This window comes from Malurus melanocephalus, unplaced genomic scaffold, assembly GCF_030028575.1.
Source record: "Malurus melanocephalus ecotype Western Australia unplaced genomic scaffold, MMel_1.1 scaffold_170, whole genome shotgun sequence".
NCBI lineage: Eukaryota > Metazoa > Chordata > Aves > Passeriformes > Maluridae > Malurus > Malurus melanocephalus.
In genome coordinates this window covers 1536305-1550032 of record NW_026623402.1, presented here as the reverse complement: position 1 = coordinate 1550032, position 13728 = coordinate 1536305, and the positions used below count along the sequence as shown (strand labels likewise).

General features: G+C 50.0%; 1 protein-coding gene across 1 annotated transcript in view; it reads right to left on the bottom strand.

Annotated features, from left to right (window-relative positions):
* XPO6 (exportin 6) overlaps positions 1–13728 on the bottom strand; it is a 46303-nt gene that overhangs the window by 27808 nt on the left and 4767 nt on the right. The window contains exons 3-7 of the mRNA XM_057372434.1: positions 13488–13685; positions 10952–11111; positions 10506–10583; positions 3755–4208; positions 498–624 (exon numbers count right to left, since the gene is read on the bottom strand). Of these exons, the coding sequence (XP_057228417.1) occupies positions 498–624; positions 3755–4208; positions 10506–10583; positions 10952–11111; positions 13488–13685 (1017 nt within the window). The remainder of the gene's footprint in view (positions 1–497; positions 625–3754; positions 4209–10505; positions 10584–10951; positions 11112–13487; positions 13686–13728) is intronic.

Here is a 13728-nt window from a genome sequence, read left to right as displayed (position 1 = left end):
ACCCAAACCATTCCAGGATTCCACAATACTATAAAGCTGTTTCCTTGTCATTATTCATGTATACATGAGCCTGAATTACAGAGTGCTAACACGGAGCAAAAGCCACAGGGTTTGGTTTGTTTTTTTAATACAAAACCTAAAAGCTACAAGCAATCCCCAGATTCAGGACAAAGAACAGCATCCCCAAACACAGACCAAGCAAGTCAGAGAGACTTTTCCAGACAATATTGTCTATTCCAAGGACTAGAAAAAATGAAAGCAGAAGCAAAATTAACCATCAGAGAAGTTGTTGTTGCAGGGTAAGCACCTGTGATCTCTATTTTCCAGCTAAATCCGAAAGCACATGAAGCCATTTCCAAGTCCCCAACACCACCAGGAAGTGCCAGTAAGACCAGTTAAATGCTCTGTTTTGGGGTTAACTAATGCAAAACAAGCTGGCCCTGCTGAACAGGACAATGGAGTAGACTGGGGAAAACGAGGGAGTGGTGGGACTGTACCTGATGGAAAGTGTATTTGAACAACAGGGCCAGGAATTCCACCACGGGGAACTGGGAGTAGGATTCGATCCTTCGGAGGTGGACGCTCACAAAGAGACGGAGGAAATCTGTGAACTTCTCAATGTAGCTACAAGGGAAAGGAGAAACCACTGAGCAAAAAACAGCAAAGGTGCCCCAAGGGAAAGCAATTGCATTGAAATAGTGCAAAAAGCCACTCAAAATCCTCTCATTCAAAAGGAAATTACAATTAACCACCAGCAGAACAATTAAAATGTAAAGCCCTGCAACAATTACCTACAGGATGGGCAACCCTTCACTCCATTAACACCTGAAACAGCAGAAAAGACAATCTAGTCAAAAGCAACTTTAATATTCAGGTAAGTATTGAGTTTAACCAGGCCTGCAAATAAACACAACCTTCCCCACCCTGGAGAAATAATTGAATACCAACCTCATGGTACTGATGGAGGCAGGGTTAATGAAATGAACTGCAGCCCTGAGGAATTCAGCTGGAAGCAAGAAGTTAATGCAGGAATCAGCGACAGAGGGGGACATTTACAGGAGGGGATGGGAGAGCCAGGCAGCTGAGAGCTGGAAAGGGAAATTCCTCCTGCAGTGGAGGTCAGCCAACCAAGGACTCCTGAGCTGAGCCCAGGCCTGCGACTGAGCTGGGCTATGCAGAGAAATCTTCCTCCAAAGCATGAGATTCCTCAGGGAATGTGGGAAGTGCAGGTCCCAAAAGGGGACCCACCAAACCTTCGGGGAGTGCAGCATGGAGAGTTCTCCAGAGAAAAATGGCAAAGCCCACRGTGAGGCGAGCTTTCACTGGGGAGTACAAACACCTCCTAATCCAGCAAGGTCAAAAATCATCTCCAGATTTTTCTGTACAAAAAGAGTTCAGTGCTCCATCAGCCACAGGAGGGATGGCAGCAGCACATACATCACTCACAGGAGCAATTCCAGTCTTCCCACATGCCCAGAGCTCTGGAGTGCAAGAACACTTCAAGTTCTACCTTTAAATAAAAGGTTGGGCTCAGCACAGTTTCAGATACACATGAACAGCCTGGTGTTACTCTACTGCCTTCGTGCACTGCTGCAAACTCTGGGGGTTTTGGGATTTTTTTTTGGGAATCCCCACTCTTTCTAACAAGAACTCCCTCAAGAGCAGCAGCACTGGCAGCTGACAGAGCTGCAGCAGCACTGGGGGTTGTTATGAGCCTTCAAAACCACACATTGCTTTGAATATGCAAAAAAGATGAAATTCCCTTTTTATTTGGCTCTGCCTATTTGACAGGAGATCACTGAGCACACCTGACACTTCAAAAGCAAAGCCAGGAAAGAAAAAAAAAATCAAAACGATTCAAACACCTCCTTCATCCTTTTAAATTTTATTTTCTAAACAGGCTCTGACCCGATACCAGTGAAATTGTTCCTTGTCTTCCAGCTCTGCCAGCCCCAAAGCCCCTTCTCCAACCACCCAGCCACTGCTTGGATCCTTCCCAGCCACTTCCCACATTTTGGGATCTCCAAAGCCAAACACAAATAAAGCAAAGGGTAATTCAAACTTACACTTTTCTTGACTAGTTTATCAGTTCCAAAGTATCCAGACTGATTTTTTAACAGAATAAAAACAACCAGCAGAGCGAGAGGAAGGCAAGGAAGGAATCCAGGGCATGCGGGTTCTGAGGACACCCATCTGCTGGAGGTGGCTTCAGCAGTGCCCATTTTGTTCAGGATTTTGTTAGTCCCTGCCAGGGTGACACTTCCATGCAGGAAATCCTTTAGTTTTGGACACAGAAAGTACAGCTGTGCCCTTAAGCAAAAAAAGGAAAATATTCACATCCTTTTCCATGGAGAGGATAAGGAGAAATGAAAGCTCCAGTCCCCCAGAAGCCAGGTAGATTTTTTTCAGAACATCTTGGTTCCATCCCTACTTCAGACCTCTCAATGAATAAAGGGGTCTCACATCTTCAGATACCAACAATCCCTGTGGATAACAGGTCTGTCACACCAGCTCTGCCCAGGCCAGCACAGTTCCACACCCTACACTGGAGCCCCCAAAGGCTGCTTGGTGTTGTCATGTAAGAAAGAACCCAGTAAATATGGCATTTCCAGGAAAGCTTTTCAGAAATCCAGAGGGGAACTCCTGGCTCTCTGTGCCTTGTAGGCAAAGGTGGCACATTCCCACAGGTCTCATTTCTAGGTAGAGAGCGACACAACTCAAAGCCAGTAACAAAAAGGAGCAAGCAGAATTCCCTGGTCTGCATTTATCATCCTAAAGTTGTACCTTCATCTCAAGACATGGAAAAGGGGAATTTGACAGCAGAAACGTGCAAGTCATCTCTACAAATGGCCCCACGGCTTTTTTCCTAAATGTTTTTTTTTTCCTGAGTGGAAATTTACTTCCACCCTTGTGCACCTGTAGTGAGATCCTCAGCACAGTCACAGAGTCACAGCCTCACTGCCAATGTCAGCAGCCCCGTGACAAGAGGCAGCTCCCAGTCACCACCCTGCCACCACCCAGGCAAAGCCACTCCACACAGCAGTGAGATGAGTCTCACTTTCTCCCCTACAAGTAGGAATATTTCMTATCAGAGAGTGGAGCTGCCCTAGGGAACAAAAGGTGGCAGTAACACCCTGGAAAATGGGAATGCACAGCTTCCCAAGGTGCCGCTGCTTCCCTGCTGCCTCCAGCCAAGCAAGCCTTGGAGGGGGAGTTATTCACCACTGAACACAGCTCCCCAAGATGTGTTTGGTGCTGTTTAAAAATAAATTTAGAAAGTGAAAACAAAAAAAAAAAATCAGAAATGGCCACAGCTCAATGAAGGGTAGAAAGGCATTGCTGTTCTCTTCCAAGTTATGAGTTGCAGAACATGTTCCCTGTCTGGGTGGTTTGGGCAGAATGGCAGACACTGACCAGAGGGGACAGAGAGGACACTGCAGTGCCTTTATCTCACTGAGGCTTTTCTGTGCTCTGTAACAACAGGTTCAGCCCTGGTGCCACCTCAGACCCGCAGCCAAACAGCAACGAACGGGGACAGGGAGGAGGGGACAGCAAAGAGCACAACCCTGGGCCAGCAGGTCCCCGAGCACACAGAGCCCTCAGCAGGCCCTTACCTGCACACACCCACCTCGCTGCCCGGCTGCCCCAGCTCCCAACTCTGCAAGAAAGGCCATCAGACACAGCACGTGTGACCCCAAACCTGACCCCAGAGCCCCGCACAGAAAGCGCCAGGCCCCGGCACCGCCGCTCGTACCTCTCATCCAGCTCCTCGAGCCGGCTCTTCACCGTGTGCGCGTTGTTCTCCTTGGTGATCTTCTGCAGGAGGTAGAAAGTCTGCTGGAACATGCGGAGCAGGTACTCCTCGAACTCCATAGGCACGCAGTTCTTGGACATGAGTTCGTTGATGCAGGCCATGGCCAGCACGCCCAGGCGGCCGCGCTCCTGGCCCAGCAGCGAGTTGTGGCTGCTGCCGTTGACCGAGGACATCTTGCGGGCGCGGGTGTCGCAGCCGAAGCGCGCGAAGTGGAAGATGGTGGTGAGCAGGGACGGGGTGATGCTGGCGGACAGGGGGATCCAGCTGAACAGGTGTGCCAGGCACTCCAGTGCCAGCGAACACACGTACTCGCTGTCCGTGTCCAGGATGGGGATGGGCTGGTTCAGCAGCTTGGCTGCGCTGGGGCTCTGCAGGAGGCTGCTCAGGAGGTCACCTGGGGGACACAGCGGGGTCAGGCAGGGCACAGGGAGCAGGACTCTGATGGTTCTGGGGGACACAGTGAGGTCAGACAGGGCACAGGGAGCAGGACCCTGATGGTTCTGGTGGATCCCTTCCAGCCCAGAACACCCTGTGATCCAGCAGGTTATCTGAGAGGAATGCTGCTTTCTAGATTCAGGAATTCACCCAGCCCTTATGACCTTAGCAGTCAGGGCACTCACACATTTTGGGAAACAGGAATGCCATGGGGTGTACTTTAGAATTTATTATAAAATTCTCTCCCCACACAAGGCTGAGCATCCTTGATATAAGCTTGGCACGTCCCTGTTACACTGAATGTGGCAGAGGCTTCTGCTGGCCTGTGACACTTGTGGGTGACATTCCCAGCCACACCAAAAAGCTCATTTAATGCAGCACCTCCTCCCAAAAGCCATGGGACCATGGCAGGCACAGATCACATCCCCCAGCCTCCAACCACAACACAGCAAAGGCTTCCCAAGGAAGGTGGAGTCTGAAAAACTCTCCACAGCCTCAGGATTTATCTTCCAAGACTCTCTCCAGCCACATAAAGTTAATACTTGCAATATCCAGTGACAGAGCTCCACAGCCTGACCATAAAGCTGCTTTGTTTGGGGTCTGTCAGCCACTAGTTTCATTTTCTACCCAAACAGGGAAGAGAAATAATCCCTGCTTTCACTTTTTTTTTTGTGTCAGGAAGTTTCCACTGCAGCTCCTCATGCAATTTCTTTGACAGAATGAAGGTTTTACTTCTGCTGTTATCCACAGGGAAGCCACTCAAACCCCTCAATCACCTTTGGGGCCCTTCTACAGAGCTTTCAYTGCACCTGTTGAGCAGAAGAGCAGAGCTGCACTCATCACTCAGGCAGAGATGAGCCTTAGCTCCACAGAACACCCCAGGAGATAATAATTTCTGACTGCTGCTGCTGTGAAATCTCTGTAGAACGATGCGGAGAAGCTCAGAAGTTAATCCTGCCTAGCCCAGGGTGAACTCCCCCCCTCAGAGCAAGAGGGGACCATTTTAACTCCCCTTTCATCTCCCACCTCTAACCAAGCCATCAGCAATCCACGCCCCCTTATCCCTGCTGGCCTTGGCTTCCTCAATAACTTTTAGAATCCAAGGAACAGCCCCAGCCAGRCTGCCTTTCCCACAGATCTCAAACCCCAGGTTGTCCAACACACTTCTCTTCCTTGAGTACAAACAATCTCTTCATCTTTAAAAATCTGSCACTTGCTGCACTCAGGAATCTGAAGTTCTCTGAAAAGCCAAGAGATTTTTTATGGGAGTGAAACATCCTGACACACCAGCAGTGCCAGAAGAGCAGGCATGATTTACTGAGCTACTTCCAATGTACACAAGAGCCTGAGTGACGAACGCGTCCCTCCTCAGTCTCCATTTGTCACCAGGATTGATGTCTTACATCACTGAATTMATAATTCCCTGCCAAGCCTTATCATCACTGCCTTCTTCTCCGCTCCAGAAACCAAAGGCATCATGTGGCTCCAGYTGAACAGGACAGTTCTGCCCTTCAATCTGACCACTGAACCCCCTGTGGTGGACATTCACACCTGCACAGCTCACATTGTGCTTTTACACATCMCCTGAAGCTCAGCAAGGCCAAGTGCACCAGGGCTGGGGCAATCCCAAGCACAGATCCAGGCTGGGTGGGGAATGGCTCAGGAGCAGCCCTGGGAGAAGGATTTGTGGTGTTGATGGGTGAGAGACTGGACATGTCCCAAACATGAGTACCCAGAAACCCCCCTGTGCTGGGCTGAGCCCCCAGCATGGGCAGCAGGGGAGGGAGGGATTCTGCCCCTCTGCCCCTCAGGTGAGACCCCACCTGCAGAGCTGCCCCAGCCCTGGGGAACAACAGCAGCAGGACCTGGAGCTGCTGGAGAGAGCCCAGAGGGGGCCACTGGAGATGCTCCAAGGGCTGGAGCCCCTCTGCTCTGGAGCCAGGCTGGGAGAGATCAGGGTGCTCACCAGGACAGAAGGCTCCAGGGAGACCTCAGAGATCCTTCCAGGGCCTAAAGGGGCTCCAGGAGAGCTGGAGAGGGACTGGGGACAAGGGATGGAGGGACAGGACACAGGGAATGGCTTCCCACTGCCAGAGGGCAGGGATGGATGGGATATTGGGAAGGAATTGTTCCCTGGGAAGGTGGGGAGGCCCTGGCACAGGGTGCCCAGAGAAGCAGTGGCTGCCCCTGGATCCCTGGCAGTGCCCAAGGCCAGGCTGGATGGGGCTTGGAGCAACCTGGGACAGTGGAAGGTGTCCCAAACATGGCAGGTGTGGGACTGGATGATCTTTAAGGTGCCTTCCAACCCAAACTCCTGTTATTCTTTTAAACACTCAGTCCAGCAAACTCCACAAAAATCAATGAGAATTGAATATCCTCATCTTTTAACCCATCCACACCAGAAACTCCCAGTTCTGTTCCTGTACCTCCCAGCAGTTGGTCCAAGTGCCCTGCCTGCAGTTAAATCACTGAATCTCTGAGAATAAGGGATTTTCAGTGCCTTTGCAAACAGGTGACAAATTCACAGCATCAGCTGCATTCATGCCAAAGGAGAAACCTCCCAGGGACTGGCTGTGCAGCAGGNTCAGGAGCAGCCCTGGGAGAAGGATTTGTGGTGTTGATGGGTGAGAGGGTGGACATGTCCCAACCATCAGTACCTAGAAACTCCCCTGTGCTGGGCTGAGGTGCCAGTGTGGGCAGCAGGGGAGGGGGGGATTCTGCCCCTCTGCCCCTCAGGTGAGACCCCACCTGCAGAGCTGTCCCAGCCCTGGAGAACAACAGCAGCAGGACCTGGAACTGCAGGAGAGTCCAGAGGGGGGCACAGAGATACCCCAAGGGCTGGGGTATCTCTGTGGAGCCAGGCTGGGAGAGCTGGGGGTGCTCACCCGGAGAAGAGAAGGCTCCAGAGCGAGCTCAGAGCCCCTTCCAGGGCCTAAAGGGGCTCCAGGAGAGCTGGAGAGGGACTGGGGACAAGGGATGGAGGGACAGGACACAGGGAATGGCTTCCCAGTGCCAGAGGGCAGGGATGGATGGGATATTGGGAAGGAATTGTTCCATGGGAGGGTGGGGAGGCCCTGGCACAGGGTGCCCAGAGAAGCTGTGGCTGCCCCTGGATCCCTGGCAGTGTCCAAGGCCAGGCTGGACAGGGCTTGGAGCAGCCTGGGACAGTGGAAGGTGTCCCTGCCATGGGAGGTGTGCGACTGGATGATCTTTAAGGTACCTTCCAATCCAAACTCCTGTTATTCTTTTAAACACTCAGACCAGCAAACTCCACAAAAATCAATGAGAAGTGAATATCCTCATCTTTTAATCTATCCACACCAGAAACTCCCAGTTCTGTTCCTGTAGCTCCCAGCAGTTGGTCCAAGTGCCCTGCCTGCAGTTAAATCACCGAATCTCTGAGAATAAGGGATTTTTAGTGCCTTTGCAAACAGGTGACAAATTCACAGCATCAGCTGCATTCATGCCAAAGGAGAAACCTCCCAGGGACTGGCTGTGCAGCAGGAAAGCAGCCACAAACATTTCTGGCACTCATCAGTCTGCCATAGGTGAGTGAATGTTCCTGAGGAAGGGATTCATCAGGAAATGCACTCTAAATCAAGCAAAGACAACATTTGCAGGCTGAGGTTGTTGCTGAATAAATCCTACAGYGATGCAATAACTCAAATGTTGTCCAGCACGGGACATTATCAGAGTTCCAAACTAAGTGATATGRGAAATGACTTCAATGCTGTCTTCAAGTGCTATTTAAAACCCATGCAAGACTTGCAAGTAACCATTTCACTCGACTTCACTGGGCAAATTAAAAATAGGAAGCAGAGGTTTTCCAAGTTTGTAAAGAGATTTGGGCTCTGATGGAAGATATTAAACATTTATAGGGACTCTGGAGCTCATTTTAGCTCTTGGAACACCTTTAATTTCACTTGAATGGAAAGAGAAGAGGGTGGCGGCCTCATTTAAGCAACARAAGTTCAAGAGTCTCCAGTAAACAGGAATTGAGTCCTGCATGAATTGAGTCCCTCAGGGAACACAGAGTGAACAAGCAGTGGAACAGAGGGAAGCACTTGGTGTTCCTTTTGAAAGTGGTGGAATCATCATGSCTGGAAGTGGCCAAAAGCCACATGGATGTGGTACTTGGGGACACAGTGGATCTGGCGGTTTGTGGTTGGACTCAACCCAAGAATCTTTTCCAACCTTGGTGGTTCTGTGACTTCAAGAAGTCAAAGCACAACCAGTTTTAACATGGAGAGAGCAAAGACCCAGTGCAGAAAAATCAGAGGGAGTTTCACACAAACAAGTTTGCACAGGCAGAATGAAACTTCTACAGGCACTGCCAGTGTGGTCCTGGTTCTTAGCAATTATCTTGGAAAAACACCGTGTAAAAGTTTGTTTGTTTTCCCTGAGAGGGGAGAAAGGAACAGCCCGGCTCAGATGTGCAGCTCACTTTCAGTTTGGGAAACACGATCCCGAGTCACGAGGTGAACACACAGGTGGATGAAAGCTGCCTCAGCACAAGCCTCAGGGGCTGGGGGACATCTCCAACAGAATTCCCCAACAGCCAGCCCRGAGCTTGTTCCACCACTGCCCTCTCCCAGCCCCATCCTTGACCATTGACACCACAAGCTTTGATCTTTTCTGTAAATATTTCCTGTCCAAACTCTTCCCAGCTACAGCAAAATGCACTCTCCTCCTGCCAAGCCACAGGAATATCTCTTCCCATTCAAGTTTGTGTACAAATATWAGGAGATCTTAAGCTCTTCTACAGGAAAGGAGCACTTGAAATGCTGCTCAAAATTGAATGTGAAAGGTTTAGCACTAAGCAAAACACCACCAAGAGCTTATCAGAGGCAGCTGTCTGGAGCTGCCTGCTGCAATCTGGCCACAAGGAAGTGATCTGCAGCTCCCAGTGAACTGTTCAAGGTCCCAGAGACAAGGAATGTGTGCCAAGGACAAGGACACAAAAATGGGCTCTCCATTTTGGAGGTAACTAAGAAATAGGGATGGAATTGGTTAACCTCAGATAAGCACTCACAGGAAGAACTTTCACAATCACTGAACTGTTTGGGTGGGAAGGGACCTTAAAGCTCATCTTGCTCCACTCCCTGCCATGGGCAGGGACACCTTCCACTGTCCCAGGCTGCTCCAAGCCCCAATGTCCAGCCTGGCCTTGGACATTTCCAGGGATCCAGGGGCAGCCACAGCTTCTCTGGGCACCCTGTTCCATTTCACAGAACCTTGGCTGCCTTTATTTTTTTTTCCTAGATAAGATTCAGTTTTATTCCACTAGATTTTGATGTGCTAACAGCTGGAATTCAGAGGTCAATGCCAACCCCACGCGAAGGGAAGAGAAGCTGGAAAGTTGCTCAGTGGAAAAGTGTGCCCAGGTGGACAAAAGGGCAATGGTACCTGGCCTGGACCAGCAGTGGGGTGGCAGCACGACCAGGGCAGTGCTCCTGTGCTGGCACTGCTGAGGCACCTCCAGTCCTGGGGACAGCTCTGGGCCTCTCATGGCAAGACAGACATTGAGGGGCTGAAGTGTGTACAGGGAAGGGGAACGGAGCTGGGGAAGGGGCTGGAACACCAGGAGTGGCTGAGGGAGCTGGGAAAGGAGCTCAGCCTGGAGCAAAGGAGGCTCAGGAGGGATCTTGTGGCTCTGAACAACTCCCTGACAGGAGGGGGCAGCTGGGGGGCTCGGGCTCTGCTCCAGGGAACAGGGACAGCAGGAGAGGGAACGGCCTCAGGCTGGGCCAGGGGAGGTTTAGGTTGGATATTGGGAAAATTCCTTCATGGAAAGAGTGGTCAGGCACTGGCACAGCTGCTCAGGGCAGTGGTGGAGTCACCATCCCTGGAGGTGCTCAAAAGCCATATGGATGTGGCAGTTGGGGACATGGGTCAGTGGTGGCCTTGGCAGTGATGGAACAGCTGGACTTGATGACCTTCGAGGGCTTTTCCAACCCTAAAAAATCCATGTTTTAACTCACTGCCATTAGAGCACTTGGCACTGACACTTSAGGAAGGTTTCTRCCATCTGAGGACAACAAGCAGCTCRGTGGGCACTTKTCAATTAGGTGACATTTGCAATTCCCACAGTGGAAATTGTTTCTTTGTGTAGGGTTTTTCTTTCCAATCAGGAATCCATTGGCCTATGGAAGGCTCTAGGAAAGGGTTATTACAAGGGGKTAGATAAAGGAAGGGACCTGTGCCTGATACTGCAGGTTTGAGTACATGGAAATGCCATCTCAGAGCTTTTCCTTACCACTTTCTCCTGAGGTCGGGGATGGTGGTGGAGTGGCAGCAGTAGCACTRTGCTTGTCCCAGATGCTCTCCAAGATACCTGGCCAAAGAGAGACTTTTCAGAAGCGCCTTCTGAAAGACACTGATCTAACACACAGCACAAACTGCAGGAAAACTCAGCAGAACCCACCTCGGGTGCATAACACTCAGCAATGGCTTTGGGCTCACCAGAACACAATCTCCACCGCTGTTGATGGAGGGGCCCCCATGGAGCCCAGCAGGTGCTCTGCCCCACAGCTTGGCTCAYGTTAAGTTGACCCCAACGTTCTGGGGTGGAGCTGAGCGTTCCAAGGGCAGCAGCACCCATCACATCACCCYCATTTCCCCTCAGTGAGCCCAGCAGTGCCAGCCCAGCAGCATCTCCAGTTGGGGCCCGGTGGCACAGGGGTGGCACTGAGTGACTCGTACCTGTGAGCAGCCCCAGCACGGTCTGCACCTGGTCCAGGAGCAGCTTGCGCAGCTCCTCCTTGCGCGCCACGCTCAGGTCCTCGCGGGGACACGCCAGCTCCTCCGAGGTGGTTTTCAGCATGATCAGCCCCAGGGGAGTGGTGACAGGAGACTGGATCAGCTGAGGAGGACAGGAGTGAGCCGTGATGGCAGCACACAATGACAGACAGGGACCAGCAGCACTGCTCACAGCTCCCACAGCCTCCCCACCCAGGGCACCAATCTCTGATGGTGCAACAGCTCGAGCCCCACGGGAATCCCTGGGGTTTCAAGAGAGCTTTCACAATGTCACACACAGTCTGTGCCAGCAGGCTCTCAGGAACAGCCTGGCCCTTCTGTCTGCTGCAACCTCATCYCTGCCAGCAGCTCCCACCTCACAGCCCAGCAGCTTCCCCAGAAAAATCCCACCCTTCCCACATGGACCAAGGGCTGGAGTCAGGAGCAGATGGCACCATGAGATGAGGGATCTGACTTCCCCTTGCACCTGTATTGCAGCTCAAACTAGAAATTGCATTTCCCCTAAAAAGGGTAACTTCCTCCACAAGGACTGGCAAAAAGCTGACTTTTGCCTTCATCAGCCACTGGGATATTGCAGACTTGTTGAGCAGGACAAAGTTTTGCTTCCAGCTGAGGGATAACACTGCTCTTCACTGCTCACCTGACACATCCAAAGAGATTTATGCACAGCTCCCTCTGGGAGAAAAAAGTCCAAAGTCAATTCCAGTTGCTACAAGAAACCTTTGAAATTCTAATTCTGTAATACCGGCTGACTTTGGTCCTGATGCTCTGACTCTCCAAAACAGAGCTGGGCTGAGTTAACACTGCTAAAAATGCAGAGTTTGGTGAAATATTTAGGGAGAAAATAGTCCAGCTACAAGCTCTTCATCTGGATACATATCTTGGTTTTTGGAAAGAAAGACCCAGGCACTGGAGCAGATGGTAAAGAACTCATTGAAACATTCAACTTGTTGGTAAATTGTAATGGGACTGAAAATTATCTCTGAGAATATTTTCTGACAAATCCATGGAGTTTTAGCAATACCAAGCATTGGTACCTGAGTCAAATTTGAATCCTCTAAGGAAGCAGCAATTTATGTAGAATTACTGGGTTTGCATAATGACAACACAATAGCCCAATTTACCTTTTTTCACCATCCCTCCAATGGTTCAGGAAAAGATTTAGAGACTACTCCGAGTACTGGGATACAATTGAATGCTAAAGAACAAAGAACATGCTGCAAATGATCTCAGAAAAAAGGCCTGAGACAGGGCTCATCTGCWATTCTAACAGCAAATCATCCTGCTCCTGTACTACTCTTCCTTCTGTTGAGGCCMTGGAATTCAGCATTACTGCTTTTCTTCCACTTTCTCTGAACATTTTAGGAACGTGTCTGCCACATAAATTAATTTATGGGAACATTTCCCTCCGCTGCTGAGTTCATAAGGAAAGGCTTGGGGGAAAATAATTCCTCAAGTGAGCTGTGCAATCCCTTAAGATAACCCCGGAGTGCCAGGAAGGTCAGGAGAGCTCAGGCTGCCTTTCAGCTCAGATCCAGCTGAAATGACAGCCAAAACTCCAAGAATTTATTGTCAAATGGACAATTCAGGCCAAAACTGCAGCGTGTCCCAGAACTGTCTGAAAAGTGATGCTACCAGCAAACTCTGTAGTCAAGATAGTGGTTTTTATTTTTATTTTTTTTWAATTTTGCAATTAATACCAGATCCATTTGTCTTAACAAACAAACTCCTGCCAYTCAAGGACTTGGATTTAAATAACTGCCTTGTGGCTTGGCTGTGGGCTTTGCTGCATTCAAATCATGTAATTATGTCAGCAGAAGGAGCCTGTGCAGCCCTTCAGTTTACACTCAGCCTCTCTGAGCCAATTAGGAACAATTTTAAGGGGACTGGAGATKAAATACTCCAACAAAAAGAGGTTTGCAGCAGCCTGGTGAGGCTCCAGCAGCAGCCTGGCTCAGGGTTCCTTGCAAGAATGCTGAATTGCAACCAACATTCCAGCTGAACATGGATTCAGTCAGGATCCTCCAGTTCATACCCGAGCCTTCCTGCAGGAGCCCTCAAACACCCCAATCACCCATTAGTGACCTTAGTGATAGGTACCAGAGATTTTGGGGTATCTTTGGGTATTGGGTGAAAAATCCACAACAGCCCGGTCGAGAAGCTGCCTTTTGACACATCTATAGTTTTATTGACTTTTTTTATCTTAAAGAAAAACCCACCCCCTGTATTTTCAAGAACTAGCCCATAATATTTAAAATTCAAWGTGAATACTTGTGGCACAGTATCTTGTTCCTTCCTCAAAACAGTTTTAACACAAGAGAGAAACGTAACACAGAAAGTTGAGCGTTACTACAAAATTAGGAAGGAATTTACAAAGCAACTTTTAATTATTTACTCTCCAAGGGAAATCCCTACTCAAGGAAACAAAATGATGTTTCTGAAAGGAAAAATTGGCTTCATTCCTGGGCAGACTTCCTACCTGCAGGATGTTGGTGAAGAAGTCATGGTAGAACATGGGCCAGTCCTGGCGGCCGATGTCCACGATGACCTTGCAGAGCTTGTTCCTGATGAAGTAAGGCAGAGTTTTGTGGTGAGCCAGCAGCAGCTTGGGCAGGCAGCTCCTGATCTCCATCTTGTCCTGGGATGGGACCCCCAGCCACATCTTATTGATCAGGTTCTGCAAAAGCAATGGACATCCCAAATGAGCTCACTGTGGACAT